This window comes from Lepisosteus oculatus, chromosome 7 (assembly GCF_040954835.1).
Source record: "Lepisosteus oculatus isolate fLepOcu1 chromosome 7, fLepOcu1.hap2, whole genome shotgun sequence".
Classification (NCBI taxonomy): Eukaryota; Metazoa; Chordata; class Actinopteri; order Semionotiformes; family Lepisosteidae; genus Lepisosteus; species Lepisosteus oculatus.
In genome coordinates this window covers 18,341,334-18,361,873 of record NC_090702.1, presented here as the reverse complement: position 1 = coordinate 18,361,873, position 20,540 = coordinate 18,341,334, and the positions used below count along the sequence as shown (strand labels likewise).

The 20,540-nt window shown below is 33.5% G+C and overlaps 2 protein-coding genes across 7 annotated transcripts in view; one reads left to right on the top strand and one right to left on the bottom strand.

The window, feature by feature from the left end:
* Window positions 1–2,665: 2,665 nt before the first annotated feature.
* LOC107078040 (tetraspanin-19) lies at window positions 2,666–14,239 on the bottom strand. Of its 2 annotated transcripts, none has more exons than XM_015352761.2 (9): window positions 14,158–14,239; window positions 12,321–12,408; window positions 11,602–11,674; window positions 10,859–10,992; window positions 9,873–9,947; window positions 6,486–6,605; window positions 5,859–6,017; window positions 3,393–3,476; window positions 2,666–2,939 (listed from the first exon to the last, which is right to left on the bottom strand). In XM_015352761.2, coding segments are annotated over exons 1-9 (792 nt in total). In that variant the 5' UTR covers window positions 14,160–14,239; the 3' UTR covers window positions 2,666–2,882. The 2 variants fall into 2 exon arrangements, with proteins under 2 accessions (XP_015208247.2, XP_015208248.2); XM_015352762.2 differs by lacking the exon at window positions 14,158–14,239 and adding an exon at window positions 12,728–12,868.
* Window positions 14,240–16,010: 1,771 nt separating this feature from the next.
* Window positions 16,011–20,540, top strand: part of lrriq1 (leucine-rich repeats and IQ motif containing 1) — a 52,220-nt gene continuing 47,690 nt past the window's right edge. For 4 of the 5 annotated variants that reach the window (XM_015352714.2, XM_015352712.2, XM_015352711.2 and 1 more), the window contains exons 1-7: window positions 16,011–16,124; window positions 16,859–16,984; window positions 17,409–17,517; window positions 17,735–17,841; window positions 18,402–18,510; window positions 19,422–19,651; window positions 19,972–20,046. In XM_015352714.2, the coding sequence (XP_015208200.2) occupies window positions 16,074–16,124; window positions 16,859–16,984; window positions 17,409–17,517; window positions 17,735–17,841; window positions 18,402–18,510; window positions 19,422–19,651; window positions 19,972–20,046 (807 nt within the window). In that variant the 5' untranslated portion in view covers window positions 16,011–16,073. Of the gene's footprint in view, window positions 16,125–16,838; window positions 16,985–17,408; window positions 17,518–17,734; window positions 17,842–18,401; window positions 18,511–19,421; window positions 19,652–19,971; window positions 20,047–20,540 lie in introns of all 5 variants that reach the window. The other variant, XM_015352715.2, reaches the window with a different exon arrangement.

Genomic DNA, 20,540 nt, shown 5'->3' with positions numbered 1-20,540 from the left:
ATTGTTTAAAGCATAGAAAAAATATCAAACATTAAGGTTCCCAGGAGAGCTACCTGCATAGATCGTCTTTATTCACTAACGTTATCTTACTAGGTTTGGCAGAAAATTAAGATCATATGTAACAGACTTTTTAACTTGTTTAAATGTTATCTACATCTTAAATAACACAAATGCAGAATTTAAATTCTTCTACATACTGTATATACAAAACAACCATCTATCCATAAATTCAAGGATAGATCCAAGGAATAGATACAACATGATCTCGCTGTACTGTTCTAGCCTTCCTTCCTTCCAACACTTGCTTCTTTGCATCAAAATAAGTATTTACATTTTGGCTGTTACAATCTTCTGATACAGTCTGGACAAACATGTCTGTTCACTGGTCTCTGAGAGCTAGATGGGGTACATCATCCTTGTTCATTCTATTAATTTTTACTGGGGCTCAGGTCTGGCAAGGAGGGCATCCACTGCATAACTCAAATTTTCAGCAGCATGAGGATGTTGGAATGTTGTCAGATCAGGATGAGTCTGCAGGATGGGCAACAAGTAGAGTCCCAGGACTTGATCAATGTAGGACTGTACCATGCAGTTAGGTAGTTATCACTCTTGTGTCAATCTTAGAGAAGGATCATGACTAAGGATCTTTTAGATTGTGACCTATCATTGATAGCAGTTGCCCTTGGCTATAATGTTTTGCCTTGCTAGAGACTTTTGACTGTAAACCCCTTTGGTGAAAGTGAAAGTGGCACAGCCTCCAACAAACCAGTGGTACAAAGGTGGTGTTTTCTTGATAAGTGGGATTGGTATTTTAATTTATACCAGGTTTGGAGTGGGACTCCAAAAAGGGTTACCGTTCTACCAGAAAACGTTCAAACTAACAATAGATAAAATAATTAAAACCCAATTTGGTTTTTAATGGTTTCAGTGCTTGCATTCACTTTGACAGAACTATCAAAGGCAGTGTAATGCATTTCAAATAATAAATATGTTGCATTTTATCTTTGTTTACTAACTGCTTTAATCTGTTCTCTGACTGCTTTATTGTCTAATGGTCATCCACTTAACATTCAAAGCTACAATGATACAGTTTTTCAGTGTTCAGTGTTCAAACCTCTGGATAAGTAGAGTATCAACCAAGGTTTTCATTGGAATACATACAGTACTGTGATCTCTGCCTTCCTCATCCTGAGATTTGTTTTGTAGGTGGGCTGTTCTTTCATTGCACATTGAAATCAATTCTTGGTTTGATTCATCCAAGCACTGTAATTCAAAGAGCCTCATTAAGACCACTAAACATGGTGTGAGTCACACTGAAAGTGATAAAGAACTGATCTACGGTATATATTATTATAAAATAGGCACAGGAATGGGGTAGTAGAAAGGAACAGAAGAAGTTTAATTAGTAACTCAAAGATGAGCTTAGAACATTGTTTGTGGATTTGTGTAACTCCCTCAAACTGTAAATAATGAGTACTGGTATTTTACTGTACCTTATGGTTACATTTGTGTCCATTTTCCTGAGACCAGCCCCTTAAAAGATTACTTACTATGTCCCCCAAACCTATGGATGTACTGCAAGACTTCTACAGAAACACCTTATTTTCATGGTGTACATAAACACAGATATTTTACTCTTTCCTAGAACTAAGATATATTTATATATATACAATACAATACAATTACAATACAATATTTATCCACATTTTCTAATACATTAGTACAGTACATATTCGCTGGAAGAATCGGAGTCTAACCCAGTAAGCAATGGGCACAAGGTAAGATATGCTCAGTACAGGATGCAGGGATACAAACACACACACACCTACTCCGGGGTCAGTTTACAGAAGTATTGAATTTAAAAAGTTTAAAATTAGTATAACAATAACCACTCAAAATATATAAATATTTTGTATAAAACAAAGTTTTGAAAACTTAACTTGTAAGCATGTAAGTGTTTGAACCCACCATCTGACAAATTCGTTGCAAGCCAACAACTACAATATATTATATTTCACATTGTTCAATATTATAGAGTTGCACATATATTTACTAAAGAGAATACATTTTTTCTAGAGTTATTGTTTGTAAAATAACACCACACTACAGTACAGCTACAGTATGACAGTACAAGAAAATAATACATACAAAACGAGAGAGCCGTTTCATGAAACAAACTCAGCTGTTATTTTTTATCAAAGGTTAACTCATTCTTTAACAATAACTACATTTCTTGCAAAGGAATGATTATCTTTTACCTTTATCTGTATTCGTTATACAGTATATGTTGTTACGTTGGTGGTTCTGAAGCTTGTGTTAAGTTATGTCACATAACATATAGTTTAGGTTAATAATCATGTTCAATATTTACTTAGATTTAGAAAAACATACAGTACAATTTGTGTTTTTGTTGTTCTCGGTTTTATTTCTAGTTCAAGTATATTATTTTACTGTTTTTTTTTCACTCCCTTTAGATAAAAAAAACAGATCCAGCAGCTTTCATAGTGTTCCTTTGATTGTGGTGTTACATAGAGTAGTGTTTCACAATTTAAAAAATAGTTATTGTAGAATTATTTACATTTGTTCACATTTTTATTGTGGGACTTAGTGAACTATGTACAATGCAATTAAAAAATGCTACCATGAATGACAAATAACTGACATGTATTCTTCAATATTCTTAGTTTTATTCCAAAGAAATAAGATTTTACACAAAATAGCAGTAATGTTTTATTTTCCTTAAGCCTTACAGGTCCGTTACTATGATGTTTTTATTTTTAGTTTTCTGTGACAACGCCTGGTTTGTCTTAAGCAGTCTGATGATGCAGTCTTGCTTGCAGATCAATCCTCTGATAAAAATTATTAACATGCAATATAGTCTGCTATATTCTTCTTCCAATGTTTCTAAACAAATGAACGCCAATAAAGAACTGGAAGATCTAGAGAAAAAAGACATTTGAAAAAACTTTAATTGTAATAACCTGTTGGCTTATTCCACGATTTATACCTTACTTATAGTGTACATCTGTTGGTCTCTTAAATATTTGACTATTACTTTAATAAGGAAAAGAGTAGATCTGTAATGCCATCAAAAGTACATACTGTATGAAAGAATTGTTTCTGTGTTTTTAATGATGGAAATCATCACTTTTATCTATTGCTTATACTTTTTTGGGTGTCTATCTTCTAAGAATAAAGAATTCCATTGTTTGTTTAAAGAAAACTTAATGTATATAGGTAAAAGTCTACATTACAGCACACACGATTGATAAATATCACACAGCCCACTAAGAAAAAAGCTTAAATAAGAACTAAACAGTGAAACAAAGTACCATCCCTTTCTTCCCTAGTAAGTGTATGAACAGTCTTATGTTTTTATTTTCATAAAGTACCTGAATTATGGTGAGTCCTAAGCCAATGCTCAAAATTCCAAAGATATTCTCTGACAGCCAGTCATCTATTTCTTTTCCACAGCCCTTTCCAAAAAAGAAACAACATAAGAAAAAGAGACCCATCAGTATTCCTCTATAACATCATCTATTAATGTCAGTAGATTATGCCCATTCTTTAGATTCTACCTAAGGAAAATAATAAAAAATAAAATCCTAAAAAAATCCCTGTATGTTTCAGTAAAGTTGTAACAGAGATGTGATGACTACAACACTTCATAGGCAATTGGAAAGACTGAGAATAAAGTAGGTTTCTGGGAAGGATTGAACAATGAGGTAAACACTAAGCACATACTGTTTAGTATTTCTCAGGAAATATTTAATTAGTTTATGATAGCTAACATTACATACATGTTATAAAATAATAACACGTGTTTTTTACACCATAGGAAAGACAGGACTGAGATTAGGGGGGTTATGCAGTACTTTGTAAATTTTAGTAGTTCAGGTGGTTAGCTGCGTCAGCATGCGTAGGCTGCAAAGGAATAAGTAATTGGTTTATTCCATGCTGAAAAAAAGAAGAAAGAAAACACAACGTTTCGGCCTTGGAGCCTTCTTCAGGTGTGAGAAACACAAGGCAGTAAGCAAAGGTAATGTAGCGGGAGAACAAAAGCTGGGAGAGAGGAGGACCAAGAGGCAGGAGCAGGGGACAGAAAGAGATGCCAATCATGAGGTGTGAAGTCAGAATAGGTGTAGAGAGGTGTAAAATGAAACCTCCAATGAATAGAGAAAATTTAGAAGAAAAGTAGTCTGTCGTTAAGAGAAGGGGGAAGGTATGATCCTAGCTGCAGGATCTTTTTACTTTGTAAATTTGTTTAGACCTGTATTATGGTGTCCCATTTTGTAAAAAATACAAAATGATACACACCCACTTTTTTAAAATCTGAATGCTCAAACTGAAGACTTCTAAGTAAGATACTGTATATACTGTATGTTACAGTAAATGATAGCAAGAATAAAATATGGAATATGTTGAAAAAAACTTATATATGTGATTGCATAAAGATTCAGAACAGTAAATTCAATAATTGGTGAAAATATTTTGGGCAGCAATTAGAGCAGCATATTTTTGCCCATTCTGCATGGCACATTTCCTCAGGCTCTCTCAAATTGCTTGGGAATCACTTATGGACAGCGGTTTTCAGATCTTTCCATGAGTCTCAATAGGATTAAGGCCAGAAATTTGACTTGATTAATTACTTTTTCTTATTCTTAAGTCACTCAAATGTAGTTTTGGCCTTGTTGTATGAATCATTGTTCTGCCTGCAGAAAGGTGAACAATTGTCTCAGTTTTAGATTTGAAGTAAGCTTTCCTCTACGATTTGCCAGTACCAATATATCTCCACATGATTCCCAGTCCCTACTGATGAGAAGCAAAACTATACCATAATGCTGCCACCACCATGCTTTGCAGTTGGTGTTGACTGGGTTGATTGAGTGTTGCATTATATGGAGCGTGCATCAGAAGGCTTCGCATTTAGACGAGAAAGTTCAAGTTATGTGGTGCCTGATCACTTAGGTTTATTGTTGTAAGCTCATGCATATTTTGAGTTTTTTGTTCAGTTCAATATAAGGCCCCTTTGTTGAGTGACTGGGATATTGTTGAACTATAAACATTTTCTCCCATCTCAACAAATGAACCTTTTCAAAGTCAGCACTGGGCTAAATGTGGCATCCCTAAACATCTACTGATTAGTATCTACTCAAAGGGGTCACTCAACTTTGTGACTCATTAAGATAACTTTATACAGCTAAATTAAGTTAGGGTTGCTCGAGCAAAGTGTTGGAATACTTATACAATTATGGTTTTCTTTTAATATTCATGATTCTTCTTTATTGCTTTGAATGTGTGGAGTATGTTGTCAATATAACACATAGTAATTGCTACTTCAAAGTGTAATGAGTGCAAGCTTAAAAGCAACAAAATGTAAACACTGTGCAACGTTCTGAGTATACCTGAAAGAAAATGTACTTTAACAGCAGACAAGACCTTACCATGCTCAGACAATATTCACAAGTGTCTTTAAGACACTTTGAACACCTTTGGTGAAATTAGCAGTGTTGATGTTTAGTAGTTAAAAGGATAGATGAAAAAAGTATATTAATTGACTTGTGAAACCAAGGAGTGCACCAAACTTTATTTAAAAAAGCAAAGTGAGTTAATACATATTTAAATTTAACTTTATCTACTCTAGTCATCTAGCATAAAGTCGATTTTGTGGGATTTTAAAGTAACATAAACTTGTAATCATTTGGCTAATATTCATGTCAATCATATTTGTTTGTTAGCTTTCATTCTCACCCCTCACAGTAGACAGCACTGACTCTGTTCCATTAGTACTAATATTAATGCAAAAAAGTTAGATCTTAAAACCTGTACTCTAAAACAGACATCTTAAAATTGCATACCTTTTTGTAAAGGTGTAGATTCTGTTCAGTTTCAGAACAAAATATACTTGAAGTTGTAATATTAAAGCAGGAGCAAGGATAAACACTGGAATCATTAAGTGATGCAATGTAGCCATTTATCTGCCAGTCTGTGAAGTTGTATATTCCACAGCATTCCAGCTAGGAGAGAAGGAAAAAATAGGACATGAATACTGGTTATTTAAATTTCTCATCCATAGATGAGACTATTTCTGTAAGTAGTATTTTACAGCTACAGTAAAGCCTACAGTGATATAATGTATTGTCTAGTTAATAAATCCCATCTATTATGTGTTATTCTTTATACTATAATAATTCTAATTAATTATTTTATGTTATAAAGATTGGTTCTATACTGACAATAATAACTTCACACAAACCTTGTGTTTCTATTATATGATTCTTTTTACACTTAACTATGAATTTAATTTATAAAATTTGAGAAATCAAAAGTAAACAAAAGTTACTTTCAATTTAATTTTACAATATAATCTTGGATATATAAAATCTTAGTTCAAAAGATGGTATAAAAGTGATCGTATTGTGATAGTACTGTACATTCCCTTTAAAACACTATTTAAAGAATTCCGTCAAAATATATATACATACATTGTGTTGCACTGCATCCAGAATTTTCCATTCATTTTTGTTGTTGTCAGGTTCTGTGGTGCCATTTCCCCCATAAGTTGTAATCATAAGGTGAATTTCCTTCTCTAGGACATCATTAATCTAAAATAATTCCAATTTGTTTATTTCATTAATTTAATTTAGTTTTTTTAGAGATCACAAACACTAACATTTTCTCTTTTTTACAACACTGATTGAAAAATATAATACATAACATAACTGTCATGGATGTCAGAAGGGACGAACCGTGGAATGGCAGGAGAACGATTAAGACCCTATGAGTAGCGGTGGAATGGGGAATTAGCCCGGGCTCAGCAGTTCAGGAGTCATATAGAAACCAATGCCCTCAGGCAGCGGATGTGGGGCAACCTGGTGCTAGGCGGGTCTCAGGACATCCGAACGTCAATGCTGAGCGAAGGTGAATGAATGAACAAGAAATATACAGTATACTGTATCCCCAGAGAGAGAGACACTGGAAGGACAGCAAAGCGCAGGAATCTAGGGACAGGACAGAGTAGGAGCGCCCACTGGCTGCAGAGGGTGTGACAATAACATGCAATATCTTTAATCAATATCGTAAAGGCAAATGATTCTACGTGTATTTACAAGTGCATGCTGCACTGGACTGAAAACAGTCAAGCTGATTAGAGATGTGAATATACTGTATGGGAACACAGAGGTGAGAGTTAATGCCAGGAGTTCTTTGAACAGTATACAAATCAATTTACCATAATCCATTAGAGTTGAAAAAGACATGTTACAGTTGTATTGTTACTTTGTTTGCCAACAGCAAGTAGTCAGCCAATTGTGAAGTAGTTGTGTTTTAACCTGGTGAAGCATAATGGAATAATATTTGTTATTCAATACTGATTTGTCTTTTAATTTATGAATTGTTTGTCAGTGAGGGTGATGTAGATGTGAGTTACATTAGTAAGATGAGACAATGTTAACTTTCAAGGGTGTCCCACTTGACATATCTAACATATAAAAATGTGGATTTGTAATTGGCTATTACAAATTGGGAACTGTAAAAGGGGCTAATGATTTGCAATTCTCACTTAATTAAAACATTAATCTACTTGCATCTATAAAAAATGAAAGAGCTTGCATTTTATAATAAAATATTTATTTGATCAATAAATGAATACATATTTGGAATATTTTGTTTTATTCTAACATAGAAGTGGACAAGCAACGTTGTCATGTTTAAATTATTTTTTTCCCCAATTTAATAAGGTATGTGCTTAAAGAATGTCAATTAACTTGGTGTCACCCTCAGTCCTTTGCTGCCCTACTCTCTTTACATATTTTTTGTTTCATAAGCTTGCACTTTATTTCTGAACAATAATGCAGAAGTCATCATTTTCTCACGAGCTTGAATCTAATTAGTTTAATTCAAATCCCCAGCTTTGCTTGGGACATGCTGCAACAATTTTCTTCTGATTAGCCTTCATGCTTCTGCCATTTGTTTGGTTTCTGAAAACTTTGCTTTTCTCTCTGTATCCTTTCGAACTCACTTATCTCGTGTTACAATTACAAACATTTCACATTCTCTATCAGTTTCTAAAGTCCTTTGTTTTTCCTTACAGTCTTTATCCTCTTATCTCCCCTTATTCCCTCTCTCAACCACACCCCTCCTCTCCTACTGGTAAATGGAAATACCTTCTTCACACTCTCTATCCTCACAATCCCCTCCATCTGTTCCTGTGCTCCAATGTTGTAAAACCAGCTACAGAATCACTACCAGGTCTTCCTCACATCAAAGAATGCACTTTGCCTCTACCTTCTCATTGCTCTTTTGCTCTGTTATTGGTACTGTCCCATTTCACTGTACATGTCTGATGCACCGTGACATGTTTTTTTTACACTTCATAAAATTCTGCAGTTTGCATTTTTATAATAATAATAATAATAATAATAATAATAATTGCTTGGACGATGCGACGGCAGCCATAGTGCGCCAGAACGCTCACCACAAATCAGCTCTCAGTGGGGAGGAGAGCAGAGTAATGCAGACAATTTAAGATGGGGATTATTAGGAGGCCATGATTGGTAAGGCCAATGGGAAATTTGGCCAGGATGCCGGGGTTACACCCCTACTCTTTTCGAGAAACACCCTGGGATTTTTAATGACTACAGAGAGTCAGGACCTCAGTTTTACGTCTCAACCGAAGGATGGCACCTGTTTGCAGTATAGTGTCCCCGTCACTATACTGGGGCATTAGGACCCATATGGACCACAGGGTGAGCGCCCCCTGTTGGCCCCACTAACACCTCTTCCAGCAGCAACCTTAGTTTTTCCCAGGAGGTCTCCCATCCAGGTACTGACCAGGCTCACACCTTAGCTTAGCTTAGCTTCAGTGGATTGCCAGTTGTGAGTTGCAGAGTGATATGGCTGCTGGCAGCCATATTACTACTGTATGTAATTTACTGTATTAAGGTGACTGATGAGATTTCCCTCTTTTTAATTTTGATTGTATCTTTCAAAAGCTAACTTAGACGTAGTCTTCAGCAAGACAAATAAGGAAAGAAAAAATTCCATCCTTATGAATGCAATAGAGAGATGAGATATAATTGAGTATTTGGTGTGACTCACCTAGCTGGGGTAATAGCAGATTATTGTGAGGAGTAAACTAGGGACTTTGCTGCAAGGGTGAAGATGGGAAGGCAGGGAGGATATGAGAGAGATATGTGAAGGGAAGACCTGGGTGTGAGACTTACTGTATAGTACTGTATATACTGTACAGTATGAAGGTAGGTGGAAGTGTGCAAGATTGCAAGAAGTGTGCAAGAATCTAACCTTCCTCCTGAACGTCTGTTATAAACATAATTGATTACCACTGTAATGGGAATATTGCTATTGAATTAGAATTGAAAGTGCAGCATATGTCAATACACAAGTAATAGGTTTATTCCATGCTGAAAAAAAGAAGAAAGAGAACACAACGTTTCGGCCGTGGAGCCTTCTTCAGGTGCCAATACACTGTATATGTCAATACAGTGTGACAGCAAGTACGAGCACAAGATAGTTGAGATTTTTCAGCTAAATGGAACTAATCCTTCTTGCATAAATGAGAGAAATTAATTTCAGCACTATTAGATTTAATAGAAACTCTTCTGGACCCCACAACTACTTAAAAATACCACGATCACAATTATGGGAAAGAATTAAGATTAATTTCTAAATCACCAAAACATTTCTCGTAGTTATGTAAAAAATATGTGTTACAAGTATTTTAAATCATGCAATCTGTTTTGTTATGTTTTGTTTTGTTTTTTGGGGGGGGTTAAAATAGTGTAGTTTGTTATAATTGATAACATTCCAAGAAATACACTAACCTTAATCTGCAAACACAATTACTCACTTACCTTATTTTTATTTATTAATAGTACAAAAGTGATAAGAATCTGGCCAGAAACTATTATGATCAAACAGCTCAAATACTGAAAAAAAAGAATAGAACACAAGGAAATAGGTTAAAAATAAATAATATGCACAAGGGAAGTCAGTATGTCGCCGACTTTAAGGCAAAACAATATTTTATATCAATTGTTTTTGACTGTGCAGAGTAGTCTGGACAAACAATTAAAGTTTTTATCGGGGAAATTACTGTATGTATGGTCAAAGCCATTACAAAATCCTATATTATGATATTTTCCTTCAATCTTATTAACTTAAGTGTATACGCACAAGGCAGCAAAAAAAGTGATATATCAGAAGAATTAACATACTTCTTTGAATTGTGTGACCTTTCAGCCTGACAACAATGGAGCTTGTTCTGCATCATCTATCATGATCAATACCTTGGGTATCTTACTGTCACAATAATATGTTCAGTTTCATCATGGTTTTCCTTTTTATGTATATTACTTTTAAAGCTCCTTCAAATAAATTAATATAGCAAAGTTCTTTGTATTAGTTAAGTTAAACCTTAATCTTGCTGGGTGCTGAGTAAAGTATCTACTTAATGACTAATTTAAATTAACGTTCAAAGTAATTAGCTCTGTTTCTTTCAGGACTAAAATGTCATTCAAATCCCAACAGTATCATAATGATACTGTGTTACAATAGTATAAAAGTGAAATAATAATTGCATGTAAGATTTCCTGAATACATTAAATAACACATTAGTTATACAGGACACTTTAAGCATTATGTTATTAGCTTTCAGTGGGTGGAAAATAAAATGATAAATTATTTGTTTAGATACACACATCTGTTGGACAATTAACATATTTCTTTTTAGTTTTGTTGAATATTTAACAAGTACTGTATGCTTTTAATTACATTTATGTACTCTGGATATTTTTATCATAAATAAATTACCTATTTAGTAATTAAATACAGAACTCACCATTAGTAGAAGGCATCTTATTTCTTTGTAAGCACCCAAACAACCTATGAAGCAGACAACTGCAACTACAAAGCCAATTATAAGAAGACAGGTTGCAACAAATTCTACAGGTTCAATAGGTTGATCCTCAGCTCCTATGAAAGTAAAATTACAGATTTCAAATAAAGAATCTAGGTAGGTTTGTCAGCACAATTACTGTACTCTTCTACTATTGCATTCCCTAATAAATAGATATCATATTTTAATCTAGACAATTTAAACAGCTCTCAATAGTCAAATTCTTTAAGTTAAGAGTTTAGAATGCGGTGCCCAAGATAGCAAGAGACAAAATCAGATGAAGATGGTTTGAAAGAACAAACTTTAAATTTTTGTTTTTAGAATTTTTGTATTTGTTTTTTTTTAGGATATGATATGACTGCAAGAGAAATGAGAAAAGCTAATCATTAACTATTGTATTTCCACAGCTGCTTATCCGTGCATGATGTCATGATATACACTACAGTATAAGATTTCTGTTGATCAAGAGTTATATTTGTAATGCCATTGCTGAAAAAATATTTAATATTTAAATAAAAGAAATAGTTTTGTACCCCTGGACTGGAACTGCAGACTCCACTGACCCTTTATTAGAAAACATTTCCTGACAGCAGCAAACTTCCATCTCTATAAACATGATATATGACTTACATTGCCTTCTGAGTACCTGATATAAACATTGCATTATATATATATAGTTTACTTACGTATTAATGTGATAAAACTATTTCTGTCAAACAAAATCCAAAGTCCACTTCCTAGAAGCAAGAAACCCAGAACCTAAAAAGGAATATTTATAGTGCATTGTTCTATAGTCCCATATCATCTTTCTGTATATTTACAATTTAATTATTTTGTTGATTTGTCCTGTAATCAACATCCTTGTTTCTTTTTTCTGGCAGTTTAAACACTAATAAACATCCAGCGTCACAAGTGTAATAGTCCATTATCCCATAAAAATAAAAACATATGGAACTTGGGCACTCTTTTTTTTCATTTTCTAAAATGTTCACATGGATTAACTTAGTAAATAACTTGATAAACATGTAAAGTTATGATATAAAAAAAGATTAAAGTTTTGTTTTACTTGTTTTCCCATTTGATAAACTTGGCACATTATCCTTTAGTGCTAAAAAAGAAAGTCAAGAATATGTCCTGTAAATAATAATTATAAAATACAGATTTGCCACAAATTCATATTGAGTGCATTTTTAAAACATCGTTATGAAATGTGTTATACAAATCATTTGCAACAACTAATATTTAACGATTCTTAAGAAACGTTAATTTTGGAAGTGCAAATGAGTACAATGAGAACCCTACGTGACAGAAGCAGAAGAAAACTACATGACCTGACTCCATGAGTAAATGGTGCTCTAAAGTCAGAGCTCTAAATGCTCTATAGCTACCCGTCACAGTGCCTTACCAGGAACACTCCATTGAAAACCATCAAAAAGAATCGGAGAATTTGTATTTTGTCTTCAACTTTCATAATGGTTACTTCAAGTTTTACCCTGTAATAAAAAATAAAATAAAATCCAGAACAGTAATTTACTGTAGATCAAATGTGCGTAAAAATTGCAGCCAATGGCGACAGCTATTCAATTGTTAAACTAAACTATACTGTACTGTACTGTACTGTATGTCCCAAACGGTCGTCAGTCATAATTGAATTGTCTACTTTCGTTTTAATTCACATTTTGTTTAATTATTAACACATAAAAATAGAGATTCCAACATTTCCAACTCCGCACTTTACGGTGCGCAAAAAAATAAAACAAAAGGAGATTTAAATCCATAATTAAACAAATGCAAAGAACAATTCATTCTAACCCATCTTTCCGCTCTCGTTGAATAAGGGATAAACGTCTCGTTTAAGAGCTCGTAAATTCTGCTTTTTAAAAACAAATAGTTGACATGTTAGTAAGTTACTGCACATGTATGATCGATTTCTACCGATTTAAGTGAGTTTTTATTTGGTTTCTCTTGTTTCCAAGGTGATGACAGCCTGACTAGCAAACAGGATCTGTGGACTAACGAAGGATTGCCCATGGCTATTTTCTACAATACAGTCCAGTATGTCGTTCTGTCTTGTTCTCGAAACATTAGTTGACGGATTTATTGAGCGCCATCAGGTTGTGAGTCAACACTCACTATTACTATTACGGTTTAGTAATAAGGTGTGAAGTCAAGCTTCCTTTAATCGATCTGAACACACAGTAACTTCGGTTTTCTTCTTCTAAGAAACCGGGATGTTTTAAAAAATGTGTTGAATTTCAAAGTGCTGTCAAATCTGCAACTGATAAAGTGACGGAGGTGATGAACATGTCCAGTGTGAATGTATTGTACCACGCAGTTTGGGAGCCCAAATTAAATTATTTCTGTAAACTGACAGCTTTTTTTTATGGAGAAAATATTCTAGGTTTTAAGACTCCCACCCCTCTCTGGCATTGATACCAGATTGCTTACCCAATTGAAGTGTACTGGGGTTTCAACCCCAGACCAAAATTGAGAATTCCTGATCTATACTAGATGGTGTAGATGAAGAATATGAACCCTTTTTTCTGAAAAGCTACCACATGTCTTCTACAGCATGAATTCATTCTTGTTTCTCTCATTTAAATTCTTTCTAAAGACACAACATGCTGTAAAATAGTATTATACAGTAGTTCGCAAGGCGAACAAAACTGAACACAATATTATAATTGGTATCTTACTAATGATTTAAAAGTTTATCCATAACTTCCTTTGATTTAAATTTTACAGTTTTGCTTTATATCCTAAATGTATGCTTCTGTTTATGTTTATTGTTGCTTCCCCAGATCCAAATCACCAATGTAATATGTATAGGGTAAGCCCTTCTTACTAGTGTGAATTAATGTTAAATTTAATTTGCCACGTGTCTTCCCACTCCATGATTTTGATTTGATGATGAACCTTTCATGAGTGACCTTATCAAAAGCATAACGAACATCATCATTATAAAATAACCATGCCTTTGTATCCATCTATCCATTTGCAGTATAATGTGTATGAAAATTTCATGTACAGTATATTCAAAATTGATTACTTAATTTTTCAATAATTGAGAGAATTAATTCATGAAAGGACTTCAATATTTTTTCTAAACAATTATAAGATAATACTGTACTTTAGAAACTTAGCATTTTTAATCAGCAAAAGAGATCAAATTAAATGTCTTTTTCTTTTGTATCTTTTCTACTTATAGCAAAATGTATACAATAATAGTCAAAGGTACTCACATTCAACATGTTCTTTGAATAATACTCCAAGAAATGTCCATGTGGTGAAGTGAATACATTTAGTCTTAAACTCTTATGTCACCTTTTACTGGAAGAATTTCCTGGTTCCAAAGTACAGCTGTCCTTCCTTGTTCTTTAGTACTTAATTGCCCTGGTTGTGGCTGCATGAAGTATCGTTAACTTAACTTGTCCTTCTTATAACACTGTTTTCCAAATTACATTTAATTTACTTAGGTCTTGTGGTAGGCAGTTCATTAATGCATTGTTCACAGTCAGCCTGCTTTTGATTTACTTTAGGGAAGTTCTGGTAAGAAATAGTAGCAAGTGTTGATAGGTGTTGATAGAAAAGTGGTACTGAAATAATACTCATCAGCATATCAACTGTAGCACTTTAGATGTTCTTATGCAATTGTGTAGATGCTAGTAGTGGGTTTTGAAATTAAATGTTCAGGTGGGTAGCTGTGACACCTGAAGAAGGCTCCATGGCTGAAACATTGTGTTTTCTTTCTTCTTTTTTTTTCAGCATGGAATAAACCTATTTCTGGTTCCTTTGAAATTAATTAACTGCCAGTTGACACTTTTATGTGAAGCTACTGTAGTCAAGAGTGGTTAACAAAATATTAATATTTCCATAATAGTCTTAGATTAATGATTAACACATTATCTGGAGCAAAAGAAAATAGTTTTTAAATAGTTATCTGAGTGTTTATGGCTATGACTCTGCTCTGAATTTACAGTTGTGTCATTTGTTTTAAAGATAAAAAATGACTTGTTAGTAATAATGCATTCGAAAAACAGAATATTTGCACATTTTTTTATTTTTCTTGGATGCCATTGAACGAATGTAAATATTGTTTTTTTTACAACTTCTTATTTACTGATATTTAAGAGTTACAGCATATATGGGTGTTTGGAACAAGCTGCCCAGCCTTGGTATCAAATTTGATATCCTGTCTTCTTTCAAGAAACTGGAAAGCATCCTCTTGTGACTTCAATATTAGTAATCAAATGAGCAAGATGGGCAAAAGGGTCTGTATCTCTCTTATGTTCTTATTAACAATATGTGTGAATAGACGACAGCTCCCTGAAAGGGCATAGCATTTTGTTATGGAACTATGGTAAAATTTGACCTAAGCATTTTTCACTACTTACAGAATTTAAAGCTGAAAGTCAAAGTCAATGAAAAAACTTAAAAGATAGATAAAAACCATCAAAGCAAACAGTAACATGACAACTCATGTTGATTCTGAGGAATAAAGACATTATTTGACCATAAATGTAGACACATTTGTGCGCTCTGTATTACACCAAAAGAATGATAAAGCACAAGTAATTCAACAGTGTAGCATGCACTCCCCGCACTCATCTCACCTATCTCAATGTGATGGAGGATAGGGGGCCTGGATTTTGACTTCAGGATAATAAGGATGATTTAGTAATGATTAATTTATTATACGATTTATAGAAGAGTTCACATCACATCACTGTTAATAACTGCTTATCCAATTCAGGGTCACACTAGACACCAGCTCACACACACACACTGACACCAGGACCAGTTTTCCCAGAAACCAATTAAACTGTCTCTGGACTGTGGGAGGAAACTGGATCATCCTGAGGAAACCCATGTGACCCTACTGTGACAGACAATTTAAATATCATGCTCCCTTGTTCAAAATCTAGATATTTTTTCATAAACGTTATTAATAGGCTTTAGCCAAATAAAATTATCTTGACCTTTTCATTTATATTATTAGTTAAATTAAATCTATTTGAGTGATGATCATGTTTTGAATTCTACGTCGGTCAGCGAGTAGTAGCGTAATTCGAAATAGAGTCGATATTCTCCTTGTTTCTAGGTTTGACCCTAATTGCGCTCCATAGACTATTGGTGGTGTTGTTTCTATGGCAACTGCATGCTGAGGACGCGGTGCTATGTTACTTGCGTAGGAAAACTTCTCTGTAAGGTAATCTGCGGCGTTAAATTCAAGCTTTTATTAAAGCACTAGCTGGAAGTTTAGTGATCTTACTGTATGACATTTGAATGATAAAAACAAACCGATCTTTATTTGGAGCTGTTGTAGTTCTTTCGCGGTTTTCGTTCTTATTGGGAGTATTAAATATGCATATTGTTTTTAGTAAAATATACGTCTCTTTAAGAAACAACGTACAGATTGTCTTTGTAAATTGATCATCATGTACACACACACATTACGGGGCGAAATTAAATAATTTGTTTTAAGATCTGTTCTTACATAATTGTTAACCTGTCCGTCGTAGTTTAGGCCAGGGTTTGGAAATCATGCTCCTTTTCTAATAAAGACGACAACAACAGGAGCAACAAACATTTTCTAGACTGACCAGTCAACTTTCACGATGTGGCGATTGCATTTTTATAAACAACGATTTATTAATTCCGTTGTTGCGTTATCATTAATGATTTAGGACATATACAATATGTAAATAATGCCGTAGTAAGGAAACAATTATTTTGTGAAATACAACATACAATTTAACATGTCTGATGAATACAATATACAATACATTTCTCTGACTTGATGGACTATATGCATACAGTAGGTAGGCCTATAACATATAAATATTGCATGTGTTTTTTGTTAGCACACTTCTTAATATAAAGACTCTATTTTATTGTATTTTATTGATGCTTGCTTTTTCAGAATTTTCTTTTTTTCCGAAGATAATGAACAACAGACTAATAGAGGAAGCAATTGAACAAGAACTGAGCAAAATCTGCATTAACCCTTCAGATACTGAAGAATTAGAAACGTTTTCAGAAGATGAAACAATTTTTGATGAAGAACCAGTAAGTTTTTTTTTGTACAGTATACTGAATTAATATAACATATGTAAAGTAATATAACAGTTAAAACTGTAGGTTTATAACTCTAACCTCTGCAATCCTGAATTTTAAATTTTACTGATTTTTTACCATAATGGGGCTTTTGGGGTATTTATTTTACAAAATAGTTTTGTAGTATAGAGACCATAGGAAGTTCAAAATAATGTACAATAAGTTGATGTGCTAAAAGTAACATTTTACTATATGTATGTGTTTATGTGGTCTTTTGCTATAATTTGTATTAACAAAAGGGTAACATAGTAACAAATATTATAATACATGCTGTGGATTGTCTACTTTGCATGCTTGAAGGTGTTAATGTTTTAAAAAATAGTTCCTTCATTGAGTATAAGTTTTTGTAATCATTTTGGAATTGCTTCTTACTTAGGTCCCTGATGAAATACCTGAGTCAGTTCTTTCTTGTTTGGAACTGGTTAAAAATAGAATGCATAATGCAGAACAACTCATTCTACAGGACCTAGAGGAAACAGATTGTGGTAAGATAAAGTGGTAACATTGAGATTAATGCTAGAAGCAGTCCCCGAGCTGGATATATGGATAATGTTTGTGTGCACTAAATTCGTTTCTAAGATCAAGTCTCCAAAGGCACTACCCACAAAAAATAGTGAAAAGATGTTTTCCATGTGTGGTCATCTTTTGTGTAATATTTCACTACAAATGCTGACTATAGTTCTATGCACATTTCTTTTTCAGATTTAATAAAAAAAGACACGTGTGGCACCATTTCAAATCATAGTGAAGATTTTTGGATGAAACTGGCGTCTGATTATCATGAAGATCCCATCAAGTTAAGAGAAAGGGTGTGTCTTGGGGAAACCTATTAATATTACACACAATTACACACGGTGGCAGCATTAAGCTGCTTCTCAGAAAGATGCATTTAGAAATCTTTTAGTAAAACAAAAAGTAAAAGCAGAGAATAGCAATAAGTGGTGAAGGTGACTAAATATTGATGGAAGAAGGGTAGTCAGTATAGACAGCTGTAATTTTGAAACATTTTTGGTAGTGGTAGTTATTTTAAAAGATGCCAACAAAATAAATAGAAGTAAGGTACTTAGAAGAAAAGCAGAGTAAGTCAATAAAAGTAGAAGATACAATAACCAAAAGTTAACCAAATGAACAAGACGATTTGGGAGTCTCTGATCGGATTTTTTTGGATTTTAAGGTGAGATTTCTGTAAATCTCGGTGAGATTTCTGAAAATTCTGCTTTTGTGCAAAGACATAAAAAGCCATGAAGTAATATTTATGGCACAATATTACAGTTCACTTTACAATTTAAAGCAAAAACATTATGATAAATAAAAATTCTAACCTTGGAGAATACCTCCAAATAAAAACTAACATTATACTTTTACCTAGATAATTCATGAAATTGAAGAAGATGAATCACTGATAAACCAGAACAGGCCAGAGTTTAAGGTTGGATCCCCAGAAACTTTAACTGAGCAAATCCCAGATGAGGACAAAGGTACTGTATGTACTGTACTGTATTTTTCAGATTGTACTATATCTTTCCTATCTTAGCTAGTTTAAATTTTCTTTTGATTATAGAGGAAGAACAAAGTGTACCCCTGACCCTTTTGTGTCAAGTAAGAGGCTTAATATTTGCTATTATTCTTTTTTCCTCCCACATTCTAGTACTCTTGAGGGAAGGAAGGTATGTACTCCACAGTCTTCAATAATTGCTCTGCCCAAAGCGTGTCCCTGTAGGGAGTTCCCTTATATAACAATGTGCATTTTTCTTTGTTGACTTTGACTTTACCACAGGACAAGTTTATTTGGTAATAGGCCTTTGTCTTTGCACTAATCTTTTTTTTATTTTTCCTCTCCAAGTCAAGAGTGCTTTATTTTCTGTCAACATGATCTGAGTAAGGTTTTTAGACCCAGAATCAGAACCTAATTTCTACTGCTATCATTTATAATTGGATTGAGGGCAAATATAATTGTTACTTTACTTTTCTGTTGGATAAAGGTATTTGCTAGAACTTTGACCACCCCCTTAGCTACATATTGTAAACCTAAGTAATTTACAATTAGCTGGTGAGTTAAAGTTTTTAATTCAGGCCATAATTGATTAACTATTATTTAACGAAGACGTCTGTAAATGAGGTAAAACACAATTTTAAAGTTAGAACTGTCCTTGCATATCAACTAAACTGTTGAACTTGGGTATCTGATAATGTTTACCTGAAAGGTTAATTGTGGCTGATTTGATATACAGTACATTAACTCTAAAAGATTATCTAACATTTTCTTGTGAAATGATGGATTTTATAACATCCCAATCTTTATATAAAATAGTGGCTTTTGAAACAATGTAACTGCCCTGTAACTACAGAATTTATGATATAACTGCATATATTTATCTTTTCTTTTTAGAGAATCTTGAGGCTACTTTGGCTAATATGTACTTAGAAACTGAGAAACAGTGCCTGCTTGAACTGGAGATCTTGGAGAAGAAATTTAAAGAAATGGAAGAAAAAAGAGCTGCAGAGCTTAAGGCAAAAAAAGATCAACAGTTGAAAGAACAAAGAGAGGAGGAAGAGAAAAGGAGACACAGACAGAAGGAGTTTCAAGAGGAGTTAAAAAACATAGAGTCTGAAAATATGGTAAAGGATGCATTACACAGCATAAACACAAAGGGCAGTGGAGTATTACAGAATATTACACTTAAAAGTTTTTAAAAATCACACATTTTATCGTTGTTTAATTATTACCACTTGCGTTAATAAATGAACAGAGGATATCAAGCATTCAACAAACAATTTGGTTTATAAAAATGTATAACAAAACATGTATTCTTTTTTGAGAAAGGCAAAATAGGCTCTTATCCTCAGACTTCGTTAAATTACATTCAAACAGCTGAATACGTTGTAACAGATAACATGGAATTTTAGACTGATAATGTATTCCAAAGTATTATTTGCAGGAGAATCAGAATGAAGTGGACGAGACTGAAAGAAAAGAATTTGAAAAATTACAAGAGGATTTACGTGCTCAAGAGGTAGCCTGTTTTTGCTTAGATATAAATACTTTAATGTATTTCTATGCAAATGTAATAGACATGAAGAATTTTAAACAGTAATGATCAGCCAGTCTTTCCCTTCATTCATCCATTAACATGAGCAGACCAGGGGTGGAAGGTGGTACGGTATTGCTCTCCCCATGGTTATAATGCCATGTCATTGAAGCACAACAATGACATACTGTACAGTACAGTAGATGTCCACATTAGGATCTCATCTGGAAAAAGGTAATGAGAAAAGGACTATTTAGAGTAGCCTCAGCCATGTTTTTAAGATATACAGTTTAGGATTGTTAATTGAGCTAATGAGGATGAAATCTTGAGATGTAGGCTGCTGAGTTTTGGTAAAGCACAATCTGGATAAAAAAGAAGACTCAGACCTGTATATAGTATATGTATATGTCCCAAATCATGCACATTTCTTTTTTTATAGGAAGTGTAAAAAGATAATTACATTACTATATTATGATTGA

What these genes read in the sequence shown, in the direction of transcription:
- LOC107078040 (XM_015352761.2), bottom strand. An exon ending in TTTTCAATGGAGTGTTCCTG is followed by an intron (nt 11,675 to 12,320) that starts GTAAGGCACTGT and finishes ATTCCTTTTTAG; the next exon opens with GTTCTGGGTTTCTTGCTTCT. An exon ending in ATCTACACCTTTACAAAAAG is followed by an intron (nt 3,477 to 5,858) that starts GTATGCAATTTT and finishes TTTTTTGGAAAG; the next exon opens with GGCTGTGGAAAAGAAATAGA.